This window comes from Lingula anatina, chromosome 1 (genome assembly GCF_051362555.1).
Source record: "Lingula anatina isolate TDL-2025a chromosome 1, LinAna3.0, whole genome shotgun sequence".
Classification (NCBI taxonomy): Eukaryota; Metazoa; Brachiopoda; class Lingulata; order Lingulida; family Lingulidae; genus Lingula; species Lingula anatina.
This window is the reverse complement of record NC_141767.1, coordinates 47,601,481-47,626,805: the sequence shown is the minus strand read 5'-3', so window position 1 is coordinate 47,626,805 and position 25,325 is coordinate 47,601,481. Positions and strand designations below refer to the sequence as shown.

Sequence of the window (25,325 nt, the reverse complement as noted above, 5' to 3'; positions counted from 1 at the left end):
ATAAAATGAGTTACAGGTATGAGTTGGACAGGTTCAAATGACATAGACATTCATACTAATATATAACATGTAATTTTATTTCCATTTCAATTTCCAACATTTTCCATTAAAATGAGTAAAAAAACTAATGAAACCACACTGAGGCCATATAAATGGTTATCTTTCTCCATTTACCATAAAATATCCAAAAAGTAAATTACTGGCAATAATCCCCTCCACCCCCTCTTTGAAATTGCGGGCTGCAAAACAGATGACAGTCTCTCATCCACCTGCTGCATGACATTCAATAAAGACAATAAACAACATATATTTTATATACTGTAGCAGCGTATTAATTTGCACCTACTGAACATGACCCTATTATTTTCATGATAAGTATGCCACGTTAATTTGCACAATATTAAGATAAATAAACAAAAAGAAAATATATCAACTCAATAGAACCAGAAGTTACTGAGTTGCAGAGTGCTGACAGTGACCTTGGACATAATAACATTATATTCGTTATTATGTCCAAGCAGTGACTAACCTTTATCTTAGAGCTAGTGAAAACAGCCTCTTAACACTTATCAGACAAAGACATGGAGTTAGTGCAGATGGTTATCAGCAGACATCATTATTAGATCATGAAGCAGTGGATACTTCAGGTGCAGAAAAAAAAAACAATTGGGATATCCAAGTGTTCCTCAAAATTTTTCATTAACTGTGAAGGCAAATGCTATCCCCCCCCCCCCAATAAAAAAAAAAAAAAAAAAAAAAAACTTACATCAGCAGCATGAGATTCACTGAATTTAAATTATACCATCCAAAAACTGGTCATATGTATAAACTTTTAACATTAAACAGTCTTTAACTGACAATGACGACCACCCTTTCCTTTTTTCACTGTTATCAATAGAAATCTTAGTCATCATGTAAACAGCTTTTTGTCTTACAACATGGACAACAAAAGATACTCTAGTACCTATAGCCCCTTGACTGTGCGCCTGCCCCAAAAAGATAAACTTGCACTTTATTAATTAATGAAAGACCATTCCTATAAATCACTTAGTCCTTTTGCCTTAAGATGAGCACATAAAGAATTTTTTTCTGCTTACCTTTGGCTAGTATTTGACATCTTGCCTATTTAACAATTTTAATTTTGATTATCATTCTATATTTCATCACACCGATTGCAATGCCCTGTATAAAAAGAGGCTGAAGCAAGTATCTACCTAACCAAAACAGGAAGTAGTTTTTGCAAAGTCGATGGACACTTTCCTTATCAATTTCTGACATGATACCAGCATAAAAATAAACAGCAGCTTTTAATTAACCCCGACAGCAACTGATGTTGGTTCGTGGTTGGCAGTACTCATAATTTTATCATAAATATTTAAATGAAAATGAGTACAATTTAATCTACATAAATTAATGGGAAAGTAGCATCATTTTCTGAGGGACCTATCCCATGTACACCTTCTTAAAACTTAAAATTACTTAAATAATATGAAAAAGCCAACAATTGAGAGGGGTTCATCTGTTGGTCAAGGTTGTCAAAATGTGGTATTATCTTTCAACTTGGGCATCTGGGGATAGAGGGTTAGATGATCAACAGCACCTTAACATTTCAGCCTTGCTTAACTGATAGCTTTGTACCTACCATATCTAATGTAATATCTATGGGTGCATTCACTTCAGTCTTGTTTTAGCTAACTCTGAAATATATTAACTCTAAAGCTATTGAAAAGTTTTGACTGCAACCAAACCAAACATAAGGCACTCGCTTTTAAAAGTCAAATACCAAATGCTTAAAAAACTGTGCTCTGTTCACACCTACTTGATTACTATCAACACTGTTATAGTGAGTTTATTATCAAAACCAATTTAGAACCAATTTAGCTAGATAAAAAGTGAATCAACCCTTGTCTTTAGATCTTAGAAGCAATAAGATATAATAAAAAATGACCTTTCATTTTTATGCTTCATGAATTTAATTTAATATGAAATGATGTCATATGTAAAAGTCCTGGCACTCTCCAGGGCTTGATGTAGCAATCAGATTAACAGACCAGCATGCCTCCTTCTTTCTGGTGATCATACAGGTACCTTGGAATCAAGAGGAAGCATTTAGTCTGTTTATCTGATTGCATTCAGCTAGAGTCCCTGTGGAGTTAGTGCACATTAGCTAGGTCTACAACATTCATAGTGAACAGTCCCTAAGTGACACAAAGTATACAATGTACAGTACAAGACCAATAAACCAAAAAAACTAATAACTGCTTACTTTACATCAACTGGCATATCAAACTGCACCACTTAAGAATACACGTCAATGCATGTAAGTGGGGGTGGCTATGGCAACAGATTTGGTGATCAGGTATTTCATTTTGATGAATACTTCACCATACTCACAAATGTACTTCATGGTTTTGAATTAACACTAAATATAACATTTTGAGTGAGAAAAGGAAATGACCACTGATTGTTCACATAGATCAAGAGCACATTTCTCTTACCTGCACAGAAAAGGTGTGGCAGCTGTTTGGGATAAAACTGGTTTGAAAAAACACCTGAAATTAGTGGGCAGTTCCCAGTTTTAATACAAATTTGCCCTAATAAGCCCAGATACAATCATTAAGTAATCAATAACTTGGTACACACACAACCAGTCCCCTAAAAATTCAATTGACTGGAATTTAACACATTTGATTATAGTCACTAAATTGAAAAGATGATTGGTCAGTTAAATGATAATATGTGGCTTATTTGACTATATACTGTCTCATTCTGAGAGCCACTGAACTTTAAAACTGGATTTAAAAACACACTAGCAAAAAGTCACCATGATGGCGACTTCACATGAACAGCTTTTAAAAATACTCCTTTAAAAAATTTCCATCAGTCCTTTAAATTCTAAATCCTAACCTACATTTTCAGACATGTCTTTGAGTTGATTATCAGCTTGAAGTTTCCGCCATTTATCTGTCTTTAACCACTCAAAACATTTTGATTCCCCACTTGTTTTAGATGAATCCTTGATGGGAGTCCTTTGATAATTTGACACTCCTCTTAAATGTGATTACAAAAATGTTTCCCCTCAGCTTGACTTCTAATGATTTTGACATTCAGTGTTTAACAGTAATTGCCCAAATTAAAGCTCACTAGCTGACAAGTTAAATAAGTGTTTATTGTGTGTGTGTGTGTGTGTGTGTGTGTGTGTGTGTGTGTGTGTGTAGGTTTACATACAGGCCCAGTATTTGTGCACTTTACAATATGCATCATAGTCAGTCTAAATACAAACACATAAAGGCTATATAGTATATAGAAGAGTGATTGTCCAAACACATAGAACACAAAAAACTATTGAAAATCTTAACACATATTGTAGGTGTGATGAGTTGTGTGATATTGAGTCTCTATTCATCATGTTCCATGTACGATCAGTGTCAATATCCTCTCTGCTTTCATTAAGATGCTCTTGTTAAGATGGACTTGAACCATATCGATAATAACTAAAACATCATCAGCGGTTTAGATTAAATACCATAATACATAATCTAAAATTTGTTTGTTTGTTTGGATTTTTGATCCTTTATTAACTATTTGTTCACATCACTCTGGTTTCCACTAAGACAGGCAGGTTTCAAATCAAATCCTTGTCTTAATTTTCATTAATTTGTTTCATTTAAAAATTTATTTATTTGTTCTTTTAACATTTATTTATTCCTTAAACATTGATTTGTTTAAACCATTTATTCATTCTTGAATGTGCCATGAAATAACAGACCAATGGTAATAATGGCAATATAAAAGTTACATGTACCAGCTTCAAAATCACCAGATGTAAAAAATTCAAAGAATCATCATTGAAATTTCAAATTCGCAATCGCTGACCCAAAGTCGCACCCAGCTCTATTTTCATTTTGCTTGCACACAACTTGTCACAAGGGAAATGCTTTAATGTATCAGAACAACACCTAGGGAACAGATATTGAAAACTGAGTCAATAACCATGGCAGCTATGGGATACTTAGCTCCCAGTTAATCTAGTCCCTAGGGGGCAGCAGCTGATAGGTGAGTAATGGGTCATTTGTATCTGCTTTCCCTGTTAGTTAACATTCAATTTGGAGAGGACATTAGACAGGGTTGTAATAATAAGAATCTTCTTGCAATAACATGGTGACCCAAAACAAAAAAGAACCCATAAAAATTCTATTAAATGCTACAAAGGTCCACCAAATTTTATAAAATTTGCTGGACTTATACTTCAATATGTGCATGATCATTCCCGAAAATTTCAGTTGTTTTGGTTGATTGGCATAAAAGTTATGTTCTTTTTAAAAGTCAGTCTCTCCTAAAATCACTATGTGGCAGTGCTGAGGAAGTTTTGGACGTCACTAGGACGATTCAGAGGGACAGATCAAGATGGACAGTGGTTCTTGTGAGACAGGGCCAATCCCACACATCAAATGACTCCCTAGCCTGACTGAGAGAGCAATATCAGGAAGGCTGATCAGCAGAAAGTGTGATGTTGAGTGGGCACCGCATTCACCGGACTTGAACCTCCCTAGATATTTATCTGAGGGGGTATCTTGAGGACAATTTGTACCAGAACAACCCTCAAATGATGGGTGAACTGTGGGGAGCAATGATAGCAAAAACCAGGAAAATTCCGAAGGAGAAATGTATTTCAGAAATGAACAAAATTTTTTTGCAACGTATGCAAGTATGCATCCAATGCCTCAGGGGCAATTTGGAGCATATTTTTGAAAAGAACATTACCTTTATGCAAAGTGACCAAGATAACTGAAACTTTGGGGAATGATTGTACACATATTGAAGTTAAAGTCCAGCAAATTTCTTGAAATATGATGGGCCTTTGTAGGATTTATCAAAATTTTTATGTTTTTTTTTTTTTTTTTTTGGTCACCCTGTATTTCTCCTTTCCTTTAAAACATATATACTATCACGAAAATCACTGTACAATAAACAAAGATGCAGTGATATTCTGGAATGACAGCTCCCAGATACAACCCAGCTTATCCAGCTTGAATAATAGTTATAAAAAAGTAACATTAAAAAGTACATTCTTTAAAAATGCATCTAGAAATTTTTTGAAAAACTTGTTTTACGAACTGATACTAAGTCATCTTATGAAAAAAAAGGTCTTAAACATAAGTTTCATACAACATACATCAAAGTTACATACTGCATTTTCTAGTATCCAATCTCTCAGACTGTCCCTTATACGTCTTTATATGCTCAAAACACATTCCTCTATACCTTTTATCTAGAATACTAACTCTATATCTTCCATTGCTTCCTACTTAATGACCATTTCAAATCTGTTATAATCTATAAACACATTTACACCTTGGGTGCAGAATTCAGCAGTTATGTTCTATGGGCACTATGTTTCATTCTGATGATTTCAATAGTTAAATTTAACTACAAACTCTCTGAGTCAGCTACATTTTCTTTCTTTCATACAATAACATTTAAGGATAAATAATGGGTTCTTGCTTTTCCTTAATTTGTTAAATTTCAAAAGCAAGATATTGGACATAATCCTTAATGTGACGGAAATGCAAGACTTTAAAAAGGCAGAGGTAGATAAGGTTCTTACCAGTCATTTCAAAGAACTTCATATTATTATTATTTTTTATTACTTTTTTTCTTTTTTTGATAAGGCTGTTCCCCCCAAGTACCAGACTGGATCCTCCCAGCAGGGTGGGGCTTGTCTCATCACCTCTGAACCTCTGGCTGCAGGTCTTCTATGCTGATATGGATAGGATGGATAAAAAAAACATATGAAGAAATCCAACCTCAAGAGAAAAGATAAAAGATAAACTCAAAATAAAATAAGCCATCAATACCTGTTAAGGATATTGTTAGCCTTTGCCAAAAACTCCTTGTTTACTGCCTTACATTCATTCTTTTGGATAACATAAATCTTCAGCTTTCAGCGACTTAATTAATTAACATTTACACAAATGTAATCTAATGAGTGATGTCATAAGTGCTGTTTTGGGTTAAAAATGGAAAAATGGGTTTCTCAAATTTCTCCTTAACCTGACACCCACCAACACAATTTTAACGCCAATTTAATGATACCTTTTAGTACTCCAGAACCCTGCCAGTGATTTTTCTTTAAAATTTCAGTTAAGATTTTATCAATGATAAAGCAAAATAATGCCTTTGTTTAATGCAATTCTGTAATTAAGGGCTCATAACTCCCTAAAAAACACTTAAACATTTTAACCAAAATGACAGCATGGGATTGTAGCCCATACACTCAAGGTCAACTATGCCAATTTGTGTTAAAATCTTGTTATGCCCCTTACCGATTTTTATCTCACCTCAAAATAAAAGGTGTTAAATTGACAATTAAAGTTCTGAGTTGCCCATGCTTATAAATTGCAACTAGAAATATAAACGCCAAAATTTTATATTTTCAAGGGGATCTTCATTGTTTCAAATCAGCACACAGATAGATACATTACTGAATAATTAGATGCAGGAAAAACCTAATTTTCAGTATCTGGATAATAATAAAGGCTAACAATACCCTTAACCATTTTTTTAAATGGGCAATAATAAAGGCTTTATATACTGCATTCAAAATAGTCACATTTTGGAAAATACCTTAATGTTTAATTTCATGTGAAATAAAGTAATCAATTTTGCCAAATGAATCATTATTCAGTGTAATTCATCTAGAAAGTTATAGTCTGGGGTGGAAATTAGATTTGTTCCCCAACTCATACCAGGTAATAAATTTCTATATATTTATATATAAATTTCTAAGTATATCATAAAATTATCTAAAAAATTGCAATATATATCACTTATTTTGCAGTAAATGTGTTGTCTGCATATTGACATTACCAGTTCCTAGATGTACTCGAAATTGAACACAATTTTAAAAGCCACTAATATAGCATGATAAGTGTAAGTTAACAGTGACATACCAACAGTGCCATCTAGAGGAAAACAGAGGATGCAATGACACATTATACTTGATGTCAATTGGTCAGTGCTCCCAAGGGATACCAGTCCTGTGAACATGTTCATGCTGATATCTATGTTAAGGAATTCCTATGCTATTTCCCCTGAGTGAAAATAATGGAGTAGTAGCCAACCCAGCGGGCACTCAACGTTGATTCAACATTGAGGATAGGTTGAGATGATGTTGATCCATCAATATTGATAGATCAACAAGATCTCAACATTGAATCAACCTTTTCTTGTCAACCAATTGTCAATGTTGATAGATCAACAGGGTCTCAACATTGATTTAACCTTTCTTTGTCAATCAATTTTCAATGTTGATAGTTCAACAGGATTTCAACATTGAATCAACCTTTTCTTGTCAACCAATTGTCAATGTTGATAGATCAACAGGGTCTCAACATTGATTTTACCTTTCTTTGTCAATCAGTTTTCAATGTTGATTGATCAACAGGATTTCAACATTGAATCAACCTGTGTTTGTAAACCCTTTGTCAATGTTGACATATCAACTGGATCGCAACATTGGGCCAACCTTAACTTTATAACCTTAATCATAACCTTGATAATAGTTTTAAATGATTATCTCACTAGAGAGGTATGCATAGGGGTAATTACCCCTCATAAAACGCTTGTTTTACCCCTTTTTCATTAAAATTAATTTTGTGAAAAAAGCGGTCGTCAGTTTTTTAAAACTTTCCACAGGTTATCTTTAAGAAAAAGAAAAAAACATAGGGTCACCAGCCTTACTTTATGGCAAATTGACAAAATTTTACTCAAGGTTGAAGAAAAAGCTTGAAAAAGCCAAAAATGCCTGTTTTTCTGGAAATTTAAGTTAGCTGTGAGAAAAAAATTAGACTGGTGACCCTTTGTTTTTGTATTCTTAAAATTATCTTAACTACCTGATGTGACGTTATAATTATTTTAGTAAGTTAATTTGTTGTTTAATTTTTATGAGTAATTACCGTATGTGCATACTTGTACACTTCTATGGTATAATGTAAATGAAGTGCGGGACTGTTATTAAGTGCGAGACTCCGGATAACATGAACTGATGCAACACGTGAGTGTGGACAGTGTGTAACACTTTTACAGTACAAAAACTGTACTTTATTAACAGTACTTTGTGAGGCCACACTATCAGGAGGATCGTTCAACAGATAAAGACATGGAAAACGGTGACATTGCGTCTTCAAAACTCCACACTATCAGGAGGATCGTTCAACAGATAAGGACATGGAAAACGGTGACATTGCGTATTCAAAACCCCACACTATCAGGAGGAACGTTTAACAGAAAAGGACTCGTAAAACTGTGACATTGCGTCTTCAAAACTTAACTGTCTACGAATCTGTTAGAATTTAACTGCATTTGACAAATGTTAAAGTTTATGCAACATGATAGTATTACATGTAGTTAGTTTATGTAGTGTATGTTCATTGTTTGTAATATATTATATTCATAGTTAAGTTAGTTGTTTGTGTTTTTTTATGTTCGGGCTGTTTTGGTCCGTAACACTGAGCATCAAACTGGAAAGTTTAAAAAGAATCTGACGACCCATAGGTGGATACAGGGGACGGTCCCGGGGTCTGGACCCCCCCTTTTCTTCTGAAATTACCTTTTTTTGTAGGTAATTTTCCTAATTTCCCCCCCCCTTTTCAGATCTGAGTCTTTTTATTTCAAGAAATGCTTGATATCTTGGAGAACACCTTCAGCCATCAGGCAAATTTCAATCAAATATCCTGATAGCCTAATTGATATATCAATGTTAATTCAATTTTCAAATTCAACTTTATTTCAACATTGATTCAACATTGATACCTCAAGGTTGTTTCAACCTTGATGGTTCAACATTGAGTCAACTTTCATAGTCAACGTCATATCAACATAGTTTCAATGTTGACCGTCAACGTTGATTCAACATTGATACCTCAAGGTTGATTCAACCTTGATGGTTCAACATTGAGTCAACTTTCATAGTCAACGTCATATCAACATAGTTTCAATGTTGACCGTCAACGTTGATTCAACATTGATACCTCAAGGTTGATTCAACCTTGATGGTTCAACGTTGAGTCAACTTTCATAGTCAACGTCATATCAACATAGTTTCAATGTTGACCGTCAACGTTGATTCAACATTGATACCTCAAGGTTGATTCAACCTTGATGGTTCAACGTTGATTCAACTTTCATAGTCAACGTCATATCAACATAGTTTCAACGTTGACCGTCAACGTTGATTCAACATTGATACCTCAAGGTTGATTCAACCTTGATGGTTCAACGTTGAGTCAACTTTCATAGTCAACATCATATCAACATAATTTCAACGTTGACCGTCAATGTTGATTCAACATTGATACCTCAAGGTTGATTCAACCTTGATGGTTCAACGTTGAGTCAACTTTCATAGTCAACGTCATATCAACATAGTTTCAACGTTGACCATCAACGTTGATTCAACATTGATTCAATGTTGATTTGCCCGCTGGGAAATTGTCACAGTCCATATCTCTAAAAGTGTTTCACTTACTCAATGTATTCAGTTTTTTTAGTTTTAAACTTTCACAAGAAAAACCATTTCAGTCTGAAACTTATATTTTTCACATATTCATTGATTGAAAATATCCCTATCTTATCTCCGAGTCTGATGCTTTGATCACATGTCCACAAATTTATAATGAAAATAGCTTAACTGATTACCTGATTTCATCATGATGCCAAATTGTTTAACATGTACTTCATTTGCAAAGATGCCATTAGGAATAAGGTGTCGAAATCTGGTTGTTGGTTAACTTCAGCTATACTAGACATTTTCCTGGTTCAATTTATTACTGTTGTGAACAGGGCTGCACTTAGGATTCTGAAGAGTGTCTAAGTAAAGGCTGTTTAAATATGCACAGGTGGGCTTATGCTGACCTGGTGACTAAATGTTTACAACATTATTGTTAGCAAAATACTTCAGACCATTATTTAAGTACCTTGATGTGAACATGTGCATATTGTTTTAAGAGTTGAAACTCATGAAAACATGGGAGATATATACAAACAGAGGCCCAGAGAAACAGAGACTAGTGTAAAGATAATATACCTGTAATTTTATCCACTGACACATATACATACTAAACAATTGCAAGCAACAGGAATCCTTTAGTATAATATCTGATTAAGTCTCATCTTTTAGACACCAATGTCAACACATACAGAATTTCACAAAACAATTCACATCTTATCTCTGACTGTGAGTCATTTTTCAGTTAAAAATTGTAAATATATAAATATATGGATCATGAGGCTGAAAACTTTGGTTGAATTTAGGTCAAACAAAAATATTTAAAAAAATTCCAGTCCTAAGTATTCTTATCAAAAGGTTTTGTCATTATTCACAGAAGTGCATCCTTTAATTTTTTAATAAATCCATATTTACATTTATTCAACAAAAGGCAATTTTAACTTGTCAATTAATTGACTACAAAGGAGGTGAATCAAGGCATTTCCTTTTCTTCAAAAACACAACAAAAAGTCTAGGTCTTTATCGGGATTTGCTGCCCTGGGAAATCTATTCCACACTTCTGATGCAAGTTTTGTAAATCATACATCTCAGGAGACACCATGTTATTCAAATAATAAAGGAGATTGACTTACTAAGAGCCTTCTGGCTTCAAAACAAATACATAAAAAAGCACAATTTGGGAGTGCTTGCCCCAGGGTGATTCTTATTTAAAGTCAAATGGCTTATGATTTTTGGCAAATAAGATTTCATTATGGTTTATTCACTGAGAGATTGATAAGAAGATTTTTAAAAATCTTTAAACAAAACAAATCACTTTCAGCCTTAGGTATAAAAAAAATATTTATTGAGAGCGTGAACTACCCCACTTCAACATATTTCTTTTGCAGCAGTGATTGGTGAATAAATAAATGGATTAATATCTAATTTTACCAAATTGATCATTTTAGCAATTGTTCTGAGAAATCTTTGGGATGTTATTCAATCAAATTTAAAAAATGCTTAATTACATACTAGTATATTGTAGGTATTCTATAATGCAATCATTGTAGGTAAATTCAACTTTAATGCCACTATCATTTCAAAGGGTTGTCCATCAAGGAAAGTCCATAGGGAAATTGACATTTCAAAGAAGAGCTGATATAAATTAGGTTTATTGTTAATATAAGTATGACCCACTGATCTAAAGGGATGTGTTGGGGGTTCAGCCTGCCCCAGTAGACCCCGTATCAGCAGAACTATTAACTCACATCATAATTGGGCTTTCACCTACTTCCTGGAAGTTTGACTTCATGCAATTGCCCCATCATTTTCACGCTCAATTATGGCTATCGTAACTGGTTATATTCGCATGATGTGTGTCTGGGCTGGAAAGAATAACCCCAATTGAAGGGCTGATGTGTAGATACACTGAAGCAGCAGGCATGACTGGGAATTTTTTTGTTTTGATTTAAAAGGTAGGATCCTATACCATTCAGTCCATCCTCTCTGGTCAAGTGCAACGGAATCAGCAAATACATCTTAAAATAAGGCTTTCGGCACTGTGTGATGTCATATGAGACTAAAAAAGGTGTAAGAATTTGTCTGAGATGGGGTTTACTTTTCAGGGACAATAGTGAAACATGTGTGCCAAGATTGTTATCTAAGAAAGCAATAAAAAAAAGACACTCAAAACATGGTATTCATGATTCCCATACAGCTTGATTCCTTTCAAAAACTATGTTGTCTGCCAGTTACTAATCTTACTGAAAGATAAGTGTTTAGAAAAAATGGCATATAGTCTAACAAGAAATGGAAAAAAAATGAGACAGCCTTTTCATCACTTTTCTCCTTCCCTCTTGATATATAACTGGGATGTACTTATCACCTTGTGAGACATGTTGCACCTAGCATTCTGAAGAGGTACATTTTCACATTTGCGCTAGCTTCCAGACAAATATTGTGGATTATATATAGTCACTATCTGCTGATAGTGTCACCAAGGCCTTAAGAACCATGACACTTTAAATACTTTTTCATTATTAACACTTGGCTTGAAGTCTATCAAAATCCCTTTCATGTTCCATGAATTTCCTAAACCAATGGAACAGAAGTAAATCATCAAAATGACTGGCTCAGCCATCCATCAAATTTTTCATCTTTTTGGAATCTAGTAAAATGATTTCAGTCTGATTTGCTCTCAAAGCTTTTTGTTCATTTACTTTGGTTCACAGATCATTTGTGCTTCATATGATATCCACTGACATTAATAGTTCTAGCATTCATGCATTTCTTGATTTGTTTTTTCACTACAAGTGTAATTGGATCAAATTTCATTGTATCAGAACTTTGATTATTAGCTAACTGATCAGACATTTCACTTCCAGTTACTGGTACAATTAAATTACAACAAAAGAAGATTTTTTTCAAGTTAACTTTCAATCGACATATAATTGTTCAATCCATGCAACTATGTAGGACAGCATCTGACTAACTCTCAAAGGCAAAAGCTGTTGCATTTATTTATAAAATGTGCAACCATTTGCATCTCCATTAATTTATTCAATTTCAGACATAAATAATTTTAAATATAATGCAAAGGTTGAAAAACATGTCAAAAACATAAAAAGTTCTTTTTTAACAAATTGACTGATCAAACATCACAATTATTTCTGATCATATGTACAAAAATGTAAACATTATTGGAAATAAATAAAATACCCTTAAGATAACATCTAGCAGATGCTTTTCTGATGGTCAGAGCAACTAGCCTAAAAAAGACAAGAAGCAATCAGGAATGCATGCCATTCATCCCTCTATGATCTGAATCTTCTTATTTGGAGTATTTGACAATCTTTTAGCAATTTCTACTTAAATTTGCAATGTATACAAACATTTACCTATCACACCTGAAAGGCCCTAATGTTTCTTTACATTGAATGTTATTTCTATCCAATTGATAGATTAAACTGTAACAGGAGCCTTTGATATCAATCTTGTTTTGCAATTTCAAGAGATTCTGGTGAAAAAAGTACAATTTTCATTCATGATCTGCAAATATGAATTATTTGCATGCTTTCAATACAAAATTTTATGCTTTTTTCACATACTTGCAACAAATCTTTTTATTATTCATATTGCTAATTAAAATGAAAAAAAAATCATTTTAAACATTTTTGCAACCTGTATCAAAACAAATAATTAGTAACAAAACTCACCAAAATATGATCCACCAAGAAAAGGAACATGCGAAGAAGGATGATAGAGACGTCAGAGCCAAGTCCCAGAGCACAACTCCAACCATTACCGGATCCCTTCTGTCTAAGAATCAATCAACAAGTGCAAGTCTAGAGACAGCAATCATTAGCCATGCTCTAAGCAACAGGGACATCAGTCATCTATGGTCCACAGCCAAACCAAATTGTTCACAACAATGTTGCAGCAGAAAAATGTGGGTGTAGAAATTTGAGGCAATTTGTTACATAAATACTTATATTAAGATAACAGGATTTCTGCCAATTGGCCGGCATGTATTAGTATGGGCCTACTTTGCTATCTACTTATTTCATTTACATATCTATTCAAGATTTGGAATGTGAATGCATCTCTTTTAAGTCAGAACATGCATGTAGATCTTTAATTTGAAGTTTTCTGAAATACCGGAAAACCTGCCTAGGTTCTAGTGACACCCAGCTGCAGAGAAAGGTTAAACCATTTCTGGTCCGTTTGGTCTACTGATTACCCTAGAAATCTATCCCCTGCTGTACCTCATTTTCAGAGTACAGGGTATTTGAGAGAAGATACCATGGTGTTGAGGGAAGATACCATATGTGAAGATCATCACACATGGACCTCAGTGGATTATTGGAAGAGTGGTGAAATTTGTTCCCTAGTGCTGATGGAAAAGTGTGCAGTGTTTAACTATAAACATCCAAGGATTTTTCTAGTCAGAGCTCTGCAAAGGTTGCACAAAACTGAATTTCTCAACTTTCCCATTGAAAAGATCATGTCTTGGGAAAAGTTTAGATAACGCCTTCATACCCCCAAGATAAACCTGATCCATATACACCTAAAAGTGATATTGTAAAAGTTGCAGATGTAGATATGGTTGTAGAATTTAGGATGGACTTTCCATTATAAATTTATGGACTGTGATGCATTAAATGCAGGCTTTCTAACAAGCATATACAACTGTTACAGGACTGTTACATAATTATCATCAAGTTATAATGACTTTGCGCCAAAATGATCAATAATGAAGACAACATTAACAAACTAGCCTTTAGCATATGTATCAGTGAGTTGGTTTCACAAGCTACTTAGTTTGAAAGCCCATCCATCGAGGAAGCAGACCAGGCAAGAGAATGGGAGGATTCCGCAGCCTTTTTGCTGTGTACTTAATATGTATCTTTAGCACACAGACTCTGTTGAATTCTGTGATGACTGGATTTACGGAAGTGCCAATGGCCAGTACATGACGCTAGCTGGTGTTTTTGAGTAAAATGAGCAAAAAAGTTGAGAACATAAGTCTTATACTATGGTACTTAGACAAAGTAAAATTACAATCTTTGAATTTAAAAAATAAATGAACAGAATAAAATTTTAAAAAAAGAAGAAGAATTCAAATGATTTGACTTAATGGTTTATGGACAACAACAAAAAATATATAATCACCTTTCATAAAGTCAGTGCCAACATGGGTGAATTTGCCTTAAGGTATAATTCTGAATCATGGAATTTTACAAAGAAGCTGGCCAAATAATTGCAAGACCAGAAAGTTTTGCTACCACTGCCAAATCCTCCAGGAAGTTAAGTAATCAATTAATCAATTTATCACATGAAAGCCGATTAAATGACTGGAGAAAATTGACTGGATTGCCATCATCAATGGAGGAATGGACAGATAAATAAGATGGATGGGCTTCTGATATTTACATTATATCTCATAGGCAGTTTACAATGGACGCAAGCCAACACAATTTTCATTATTTTTAAAGTAAAAACTTTCAACCAAACTCAAGACAAATGGTCAACAATGAATGTATTATGAAAAAATTAAAAATATGAACATTTTCTAGATTTAGATGATATTTCTATGTTTCAAAGTGAGTTTCATTATTCAGAGCCTTTTTTTTTCACTTTTATTAGTATCCATCAGTACAGAAAATGGGATTCTTGTCACCTGGGGACAGGCCAATTAGGAAGAAATGCTTAAATTGTGTGACCAGTTTTGGCAAATTAACAGTAAGCAGCCTTCCTAAGGAGAAGAGAAAATGTACTTTTATTTCTGCAGACAAATATTTCATAATGACCAATACAAAAACTAAAGAGGTTAAATTCTACAGGGAGCAGTTGTGGCATAATGATCTTTTATTTCTTAAATAATACTTATATTATTAGTAATGTTTGTTTATAAAAAAAATATCTGCAACAAATTAATTAGACAAGGACAAAACACAGGCCAGGATGGGACATTTAGTTGCTTGTGACACATGGGATGTCATACATTGGAAGTGACATGTTGTATGTATCACATATCAAAAAATGATATTCTGTGCTTATACTCAATAACAGAAGGTAGTTTCAATTAGTAAAACACCTAAATGGAACCATCCTCATAGGACAAAATTCAGCTATCCTTCAGCTACCAAAGTCCTAAGAGATTGAGCAAAATGCACAGTTTGATCAATAAGAGACATATCATGGGTAGATTTTTCTATTCAAGTGTCTTCTTCAAGAGAGTTTTGCAATGTTTTCCGGATATTAAGAGAAACTGAACACCAAACAGAATGACATGACTACAACTGCACAACTAAGTCAAAGGGAAGACATGAATAAGGTCTAGAACAGTTTAGAGTTTTGGGATATATCTATATATTAGGTATATATTTATGACGTGGGTTGATCATTAAAAAACAGCATGTAAAATAAACTCCTTACTGTCTTTTAAAGCTGTAAGGAAATTCAATATAGAATAAAATTTTTAAAAACCTTTAAAGCATCTTTCTGCAATCCACTGACTTCTCAATCACAACATGCTCACTGACAAATAATATTTTGTTAGTTGTTAAAAACATTTAAAACACAGATAAAAAAGTAAAATAACATTTCGAACACAGATAAAAAAAGTAAGGCAAATATTTGCAGGTGTAAAATTCATGCAACTTCTCACTAAAAATAACAAGATTAAGCTATAAAACTGACAAAATATTAAGCATCTTAACTTCAGTGCATAGTTTCAAAGTCTAGCAGTGTTATTCATACACCTGCCTGTACAGGTGATTAACAATCCAATTTTTACAAGTAAAATTGGACACATTGCACCACTGAAAAAGACTTCTGACTCTATTAGAAGACATGCCAAGCAAACTTGTTGAAATTACCAATCAAGGTTGGATATAGAATGTTGGCAAATTCCTCACTCTGCTTGTTAATTTTCACAACTGCTGATTTAAAACTTACCTAAAAAATTTTCTGTACTTGCTGAGCACTAACCCTATTAGTCCTGACAAGCACAGGCCAAGTTGTACCATTTGAATACTTAGTTCCTGGAATATAATCAGACACTTTCAGTCTAAGTACTTCAGTTACTATTCTCATCTAAAGATAAAATTTCTGTCTTAAGATAAAAAGATTATCTTAATTGGACTGAAATTAGATAAAAGCTCAAATAACACTGCATCCTCTTTTCCATGAACTGCAGTTTCTTTGAAATATAAGAAAATGTGTTTTCTATAATCTCAAAATTCTTCAAGAGAGCTCAAAGTAATATGGTTGTACGAATGAAGTACAATTCTTATATCAAAACACTTTTAAAATGCAAACAGAGAGGAGAAAACTGGTACCCTCAAAATACATTTCTTTTCAAGCTCCTTTCATCTTATATGAACATGAAATGAAAATCCCTTAGAACGAATCAATTCCGTTTAACATTCCAGTGATTAGGTATCACAAGAGTAATTTTATGCTATTAATGTTCCATTTTCTTGCCCAAACAAATTTTTTAATCATTTATAATTGATATTTACATATCAGACAACTTCTGTACATCAGTGTGACGTATGCATGCTTCAGTATACCTCCAAGGAGAGCTGCTGGTAAATGTCAACAATATCGCAGTCCACCCCTGGGACCTCTGAACTTGGTCAACAAAGAAAAGTGAAAGAATCGATATCTTCAATGAATTTCTTCTGATGTTTGAATGAACATCAAAGGGGATGTGATTCTGAATTTACCTCAAATACAAAGACAAAAATAAAAGAGCAGTTTGTTTAATGTACACTGCATATTCCAGGATATATTCAAATACTGCAGATAACAGGAAGCTTTGCACAATGTGAATTTGAAATATTTAAATGTATGACAGAAAGAGATTTAAATATTCAATATGTTTCTAAAAAACATGGCCAATTCTTAAATCAAATAGCCAAAATATATTGGATAATCAAACCTGACATTTGCATTGTACTTACACCCAAGTTGTGCTCCTGGCTTTCAGTCATGAGCTATAGTGTGGAACCATACAATGTCCCAAGATGTCTAAACTATGGACAAGTCACAACTCCCTCCTGATCAGAGTGTCTAGATACTTTTAAGTTTGAAGAGTTAAAACTATTTCTTTCCTTTTCACTTTCATTGGGTGGCAGGCAAACTTCATGAAGACCAAATTTTGTTATGTGGCATGGTTGAGTGTTATTGTGTAGAGACCAACACTTTGAGGTTGGGTTGTGGGGGGATTATGTTGTGGTTTTAGAGTGGTTATTGATGTTATGTGGTTATGTGACAGAACTTCATTGTATGCTCTCATGTATTTGATTCATTTAAAACAGAAGAAATTTTGTAATTTTTTAGTGAATGAAACAAAGCAAACGTGTCTCAACTTGGTACAAATAGTTTACAATGCACTTTCAAACAACCCATGTGATCACTTTTTGTTCTTCCAAAAGCAGAGAGATCAGAAAAATTGAAGATCATCAGTATCAGGTATACATATTATCAAGAATCTGAAACCATTTCATCTGATTTGAAAATTGCCTGATAAATACAAGGAATCACCCAGCCATATATGATGGATGAATACAGACCAAGATAATGGTCATGGCAGGATATGGTTTCACTGTACAAAACAACTTTTACCCCAATTTGTTTTCCAATTACATTATTACACAGTCTAATCACGAGCTATTCTTGACATTCATTTAGTAATGGTTTTAGTTTTTGGCTGTCCATGAAAAAATTAACTAGAATATTATTGTTCAATTAGATCAGCCACAAGGTACATCAAAGATACTGGAAAGCAAAGCAGGCAAATATACAGATACCAAAAAGGAAGAAACAGCAACAATACCGTAAAAGTAATTCAATCATGCCATTTCCAAAAGAAAGTTCATCTCTTTGACCCCATTCCCATAGATTTTAGATCGATTTATCCCTGTGGGGAGTCTCACTAGATTACTGTCAGATTAGCCGGCTTAAGCGTCTGTCCCGCCTACTAAAAGCTGTAAGGGGGTAATTAACTATGTTGCGCGCTCGGCTAACTGCAATTTAGCGTGAACCCCCAAGGAGTTAGGTCAATCTAAATCTCTGGATCGATCTAAATCTCTCGGAATGCACCCTTTATCAAACAAAGCCACTCAGGAAATTTGAAGTTACACATAATAGAGAGGTGTTAAATTGACGATTAAAGCTCCGAGTTGCCTTTGCTTATACATTGCAATATAAAATATAAACGCCAATATTTTATATTTTCAAGGGGATTTTTATTGTTTCAAATCAGCACAAAGATAGATACGTTATTGAATAATTAGATGCAGGAAAAATCTCATTTTCAGTATCTGGATGATAATAAAGGCTATGGTTTGGTAGTTACATGTCAAACTGAATGTTGCCAAAATTGTGCAAAAACCAGAATAATTACCATAAATGTACACCAATCATGCCGATTTTCAAAAGCAACCTGCCTCTTTACCAAACAAAGCCACTCAGTAAATTTAAATAAAAACAAAAATACTGTTAGGTAGTTATGGGGCAACTGTTGTGTCGGACAGTGACAGAGACGAGACGGACAGACAGACAGGCAGATCAGAACATATAGAGACACTTACAGTGTCTGTAAATAAAAATTTAAATCACTGATTATATCATCCCACAGTAGAGTGTAAACCAAAATTCTACTTAAACATCAACCCAGATTTGAAAATACATGCCATGTGCAATGAATTAGTACTAGTAGTTTAGAAGGGCAGGTTGGCAGCAACAAGGTTTCTGCTCACAACATAGCAATTGAAAAAATTTATAAGTCAAGATTACTCCAAGATAATAGATCTTGCGTTTGTGGTGATGTTCAGAGTGAGGGACATGGTGTCTGGAAGTTCATAAATAATTATATGTTTAGTTCTAGGCAGAACAGGTTCACAGGGCTAGTGTACACAGGTATGCGGTTTAAGATAAAATTAATATTTGAAGCAAATGTTGTTAGGGATGGTTATTTTAGTAAACTTTGAAAAACTTATTGTAGTTTAGATTATTTTTTAGTAAACTTAACAATCTTTGAAAATCTGACATGAGCATTTGCAAGTCTATACATGTCAAAGAATTAGCTAAAATTAGCTTATGTATACTCTGCTGGACATTTGTATTATAAACTTATTGTGTGGGAAATAAATATCTAAACTTATATCTTAACTATCAAAAAAAAGTCAACACTCTATGAAAACATCAGTAAGATTGATGTTTTTGCACACAGGAAATGATATCTCTCTAGGACACGGTCTTTCTGAGCCGAGTCTATTACATCAGGTGTCCCTAGAGAACAGCTTCATCAAAACATCCCACGATTATTGAATCAATTCTCAATCAAAATGATGAAGTACAGACGTCAGACAATCCCCTCGCAACAGTGATTATGACACAATCATCTCAGCTTTCAAAGTATATATTTATACATTTTTTAACAAAATAAGCACACTATTGAGTAGCAAGTGCATATGGACACTCAGTTGCAGCTGCAAAATCCTGTGGGAGCCAAGGTCAACAATTTAAAAGTGCAACTTTATCTATTTTAACACGACACTTTGGTAAAAACATTAAACTGTCCAAGCTGCTTCAGTTCCACTTCAGTTAAAGAGTCAACAAATATGTGCCAAGTTCCAAGTGTACGTAAATCCATATATATTTTAAACATTACATCATGCAAATCCATTCATCCTCAGTGCTGAATACTTTCAACAACCAACAGTCTGTTATCAATTTAGAAAGGTTTATAAATGACTTCTTTTATAGGTTGGTCAATGGGATGATCGAAGTTATACATACGACCAGGTACAGGTGGCAACTGGTTTGCGGGTTCTCTGCAATAAATGACATGTAGCTGAATTAAATTTAAAAAAAATATCTCCAACTGTGTTAGATGTTATAATGATGATCAATGCTACAGTTGTGCAGCAGCTCTACCACAATATTAGACCACACACACCACTAAACTTATGTCATCCTTGCCCTCACCAAGATTTTTAAAGCCACATGCTATTTTTTCTTTATATTTACATATTACTTGTTGCTAAAAATGTCCTGTACAAATATAGCAACAAAATTATACAAATCATGTGACAGTACTGAATTTCTTTGTTTTTATACATTAACATCTTTTTAGAGGGACAAGGAATTCTAACTTAAAATGTGTGTGTGTGTGTGTGTTAGTGTTTGTACGCTAGTCATTAAATCATTTATCTGAAAAGGTAGCACATGAAACAATATGCACTGCACAACCATTCACTTGCCTGCTTATGAGATGTACATATAGATATAAAGCCAACCACATTTATTACAAAAGTTACTATTACATGTAGCTGGTATGCTTGGAACTAGGTACTTTCCAGCATGGCAACTTATTTTACTATCTGTTGATTGTTTAAGACAGACAACATCATTCCATGATACTAAACAAGTTTAAACTGTTAAAACATCTTGATACTGTAATTATGTAACAAGGGTTTTCTCGTAGGCTCCTGTAATATACACACCCTAACAAACTGCATGATTACTAGTAAGTCAGAGTCAACTAATCAAACCCTGCCCCTCATATACTTACTCTTTTGACTCTTGTACCATTTCTTCTTCAGCAGCCAGTCCAGAAGGAAGAGATTTTGTCCCTGTAACTGCTGTAAAACTGACCACTGGAGGTTTTACCAGCCGTCTGGCATCACGAGTACAGTATGCATTAGCACTCAATTTGTGGTGGATTCCCATAGGCAGTGTTGGGGGTTCAATTGATCCGGCTCTTTAAGGCAAAGAATCAAATCACATATTAGTTTTTCAACTTAATTTACATGTATAAGCCATTGCAGTATTTTTTCCTTCGTTAATAAGAGTTCTTGCCACCTCTATTTCTTTTAGTTCCCTTAAAAAACATTAAGATTGAACACAATCACTTATATATATATCAGTCATTCTTTGCTAGTGGTGCACTGCAGGGGGGCCATAACAAGAATGTTATTTAAATTTAGATAGCCAACCAAATTCTCATGACATCGTTGTGTATGTTTCAATAACAAATCAAAGAAGCTGCATGAGCAAGGAGGATGTTGTTATAAAAGCAAAAAAATAGAAAAAGCAGAAAATATATCGAAATAACCCTCAAAATGGCGTCCTTTTTTGTGGAATTTTGACCCTACCTCTATTTAAGAACAGTTTGTTTAGGGTTTGAATGGATTATTGAAGCAGGAAATACATCTACTGCAAGAAGATATAATAAACAGAATGTGCAAATTGTTATTTAAATAAAAATTTATTTGAAGTCACTGAAAAATGATCACAAAATTAGCTTAACTTACGATACATGCGGTGTCCCACCCCGATGAAAATTTCATCTAATCCTATCTTTCCGTATTAAAACTGTTCAATCGTCCAAAGTAGTATGTCGGTTAGTTTGTGTCACGAAATCCAAGATAATATCAGTTTTCTTAAGAATTTCACATTTATTGCTCAGCAAGGTCGATTTTTCTTCACCGCGTCCCAATATAACGTTCGCAACGCTGAAACTTCAGAGATCGATTTTTATCAGACGACTTTAAAATGCCGCGTGAAAATTATACATTGATAGCGATCTTCTTCCATACTCACTAACTGATGACGTCTTACACACGAATGGCTTCTTTTGCACACTAAAAAAACCAGCTCAAACTGGCGGGTGGCCCATTCTGATAACGCATAACGCAATGACGCTGTCGAGATAGGATGCAGGGCACAGGTGTAATTCCCTCGATTTAACCGTCACAGGATTGTTAATTGGGATCTTCTTTGTATGAAGGTGAGAAATAATGAGTTTCGTTTCATTTTTCTTCAATTGTTTCAACATATTTGTGTACCGATTGATTTTTACCATTCTATAAGTAGGGTGACTTCGTCTGAACTTTCGTTTTGCATCTGTTTCACATGGGGGACTAAAGGTCATATTGAACATGGTGATGCGGTGATACCGTATTCATGTTCTCTTGTTCTCGAAAACTCAATCATCGAAATTGAATTACTTTTTTTAGTTTTGTCTTAAATTAAGCTGCTACACTGTATTCCGTGCGTTTAAAATTTAACCGTCTGTAAAAACAGCAATAATGGATTACTAGCAACACTTACGTTACGCAATGAAGCACCGAAAATGGGTGAAGAAAATGTGTCTCAGTAATGCGTGTTTGCCACTCATAATGCACTGTACTTTGTTTGAATAAGCAATAAACTATTTGTGATCTTAGGTTATCCATTGTTCGTTATCAGAGTTAACAGATTCTTTGTGTGAATTTTTTTCAGAATCCCAAGAGTGGATGCCTTAGTGAGCACAGAACAGATATCACCATTGGTCTACATATGTCAGGAAGAATGTTATAATTATGAACTTTGTGTTACACTGAACTTCATTTTGTTAAATTTTGTATTTAACTGAACTTTATTGTGTTAAAATAATAATAATAAAATAATAGTTCTGATAAAAACTACAATCTGGAACATTCTTTAGATCAACTTTGTTCAGTGTGTGTCCCATATGACAGAGTTACAGTAAATAAAATATGTGCATTATTCCTCTGTGTTTGTCAATTCCATTTTAAAAGCATGTGAAAGTGGTGTGCCCCTCATGAATGAAGTGTGTATGGATAATAGCAAAAATATTGTTATTATTTACATGATTATAAAAAGTTTTTGTACCCGCGTCAATAACGTTACCGTGACCCACATATTCACCATTTTTATTAATTATGAAATGTGGATTAAATTCTTCAAAACCAGTTTTGAAGCATTGAGACAACACCCCCTTATGATTTAAACTAAAACTGAAAACATTCCATTAGACTTTCATTAGTTTGTGCAAAATATATTACCCAGGGTAACGCGTCTTGGATTTGGTGGGTATAGCTGTTCAACTGTCCTGTGTGCCCTAAAAAGGGCAGCTGCTGTTTCCCTTTTTATGAAATGATAAACTGTGATGGTGTAGCTATCACATCGCAAAATTACAGCTTCCCAGAGAAAGTTTGAAATTTTCGGTCAAATTCAACATTTTGTAACCACTAGCAAAGAATGACAGATATATATATATATATATATATATATATATATATATATATATATATATATATATATATATATTCTTTTAATTTTTCTTGCAATTGAAGAGGCAAGAAGATTTTGAAAATGGGGAAAATGCTGTTGAATGTGAAAGAAAATATTCTTGAAAGACAACTACTATAATAAACTAAAACAGTTTATTTTGATAAATTAATAAGACATACCTTGGAGCCATCTCATCAGGGTATCTATTTCTCTCTTTGAAAAAGGGCTGAAGTAACAAAAATACATGAAATGTCATAAGTTGTACAAGGAAATCATTATAATAGAGAAATAATAGTTATAATCAATATCTAAGAATCTTAAATGTACTACTTGAAGAAGTAGAGCAAAATACTTTAACACTTCTTTTAAATGCAACTAGGTTGTTTATCCATTTTGCTCAATATCTAAACCATACAAGCCCTTATTATTTTTGTAATTCTGTGTGTTCAAGCACTCTTCTGTGTCCTTGATTGGTTAATATACTTATTTAATTTACAGGGTCCCTGCGCATGTCATGTATCTTTTAGATTACAAGTCAGGATTTGGTAGCAGACAATGAGATATACAGTTACTACTGTAGCTGCACTGACTTTTGTTTTGCTGGTGTTGACAATTTTGAAAATGAAATCTTCTTAGTTATGCACGTTTTGCAACTTTGCATCATTTTCAATGACCTTGACTTCTTCCAGCTGTCCTCCATGCTGGCCTTAACTTGATAGCTCACTTACATGTAGGTACTAGAGGAAGTGGAGCACATCCAGTGTTTTGAACTAGTAATTTCACCATTTTTAAAGTCATAAACATTATCTGAACAGGGCATATTAGGGTTTATGCATTTGTATACATTCAGTGATAAGGAATGAAGTGTCCTATGAAATATTTGTTACAATTTCAACTCATTATTTCCTTAAAGAAAGCATTTTCTTTACACAGATGGTCATTTTTCCAGTCAGTCATTTCCTTTTAATGACATCATGCAACAGGACCTTACAGATTCATCAAACAATCAAAGTGAAAGCCTAATTTGTTATACAACCAGTATGTTCAAACCTTTCAACAGGTCTATGTGGTCAACTTGAGAAATCCTTGGTCACTCTAAAGAATACTGTTAGAATTAGTGGTATTTAAACAAGGTCAGTGCAAACCGTGCAACAAGCTGAATCAATCCAGTCTATTTTGACTCAAGTCCCTTACCCAAGATTACTTTCTTTACAGACTGGGCTGAATTTCACATTTTGGGAAAATGCTCCAATCGGAAATTGGAAGGTACAGTTCCTAGCCCCATACAACTTCAAAATGTTTTATTCAATATCTCAAATTAAAATGTTTCTTTACCTAAACTATTACATCAGACATAGAATGTTTGGTGTTAATGCAGTGTTGCATGTGTGCCGAATGTTTAACTTGTTTTGAAAGTTGAGCACAATCGGAGCACAGCTGCTGAGCTGATGGGTTTTTCAGATATATCTAGATCTGATAGTTATCGCTTCTCTTTATTATTGCACCTTCAGTAACAAAAACGCACACCCCTTACCGTAAATATAGCTCTAAATCTTGTCACGTTTTGAATTAATACCGTTAAGGGCGTAAACTCCCTCCTTCGATGCGGCCACCGTCGCGACATTTTGCCTTGGCAGTTTTGGAAGCCTTTCAGTGCGGGACCTCTGTTTGTTTATTTCTTGCATCGTTCATAAAAATATGCTATTAAAAACATTGTTATATTTTATATTTCAAAATTTTAATT

General features: G+C 33.9%; 2 protein-coding genes and 1 long non-coding RNA gene across 3 annotated transcripts in view; 1 reads left to right on the top strand and 2 right to left on the bottom strand.

Moving 5' to 3' along the window:
- LOC106163240 (QRFP-like peptide receptor) overlaps positions 1-16,469 on the bottom strand; it is a 54,659-nt gene extending 38,190 nt beyond the window's left edge. The window contains exon 1 of the mRNA XM_086999436.1: positions 16,448-16,469. The gene's annotated coding sequence lies outside the window, so the exon portion shown is untranslated. The remainder of the gene's footprint in view (positions 1-16,447) is intronic.
- Positions 16,470-19,903: 3,434 nt separating this feature from the next.
- Positions 19,904-25,305, bottom strand: LOC106163239 (NADH dehydrogenase [ubiquinone] 1 alpha subcomplex subunit 7-like). The gene is made up of 4 exons (XM_086999445.1): positions 25,116-25,305; positions 23,761-23,807; positions 21,075-21,263; positions 19,904-20,334 (listed from the first exon to the last, which is right to left on the bottom strand). The coding sequence occupies exons 1-4, from the start codon at positions 25,203-25,205 to the stop codon at positions 20,235-20,237; spliced, it is 426 nt and encodes a 141-aa protein (XP_086855571.1). The 5' UTR covers positions 25,206-25,305; the 3' UTR covers positions 19,904-20,234.
- Positions 21,261-23,172, top strand: LOC147764407 (uncharacterized). Its single transcript, XR_015331750.1, has 2 exons — positions 21,261-22,292; positions 22,787-23,172. It is a non-coding gene; the product is annotated as an uncharacterized LOC147764407 (long non-coding RNA).
- Positions 25,306-25,325: the final 20 nt, after the last annotated feature.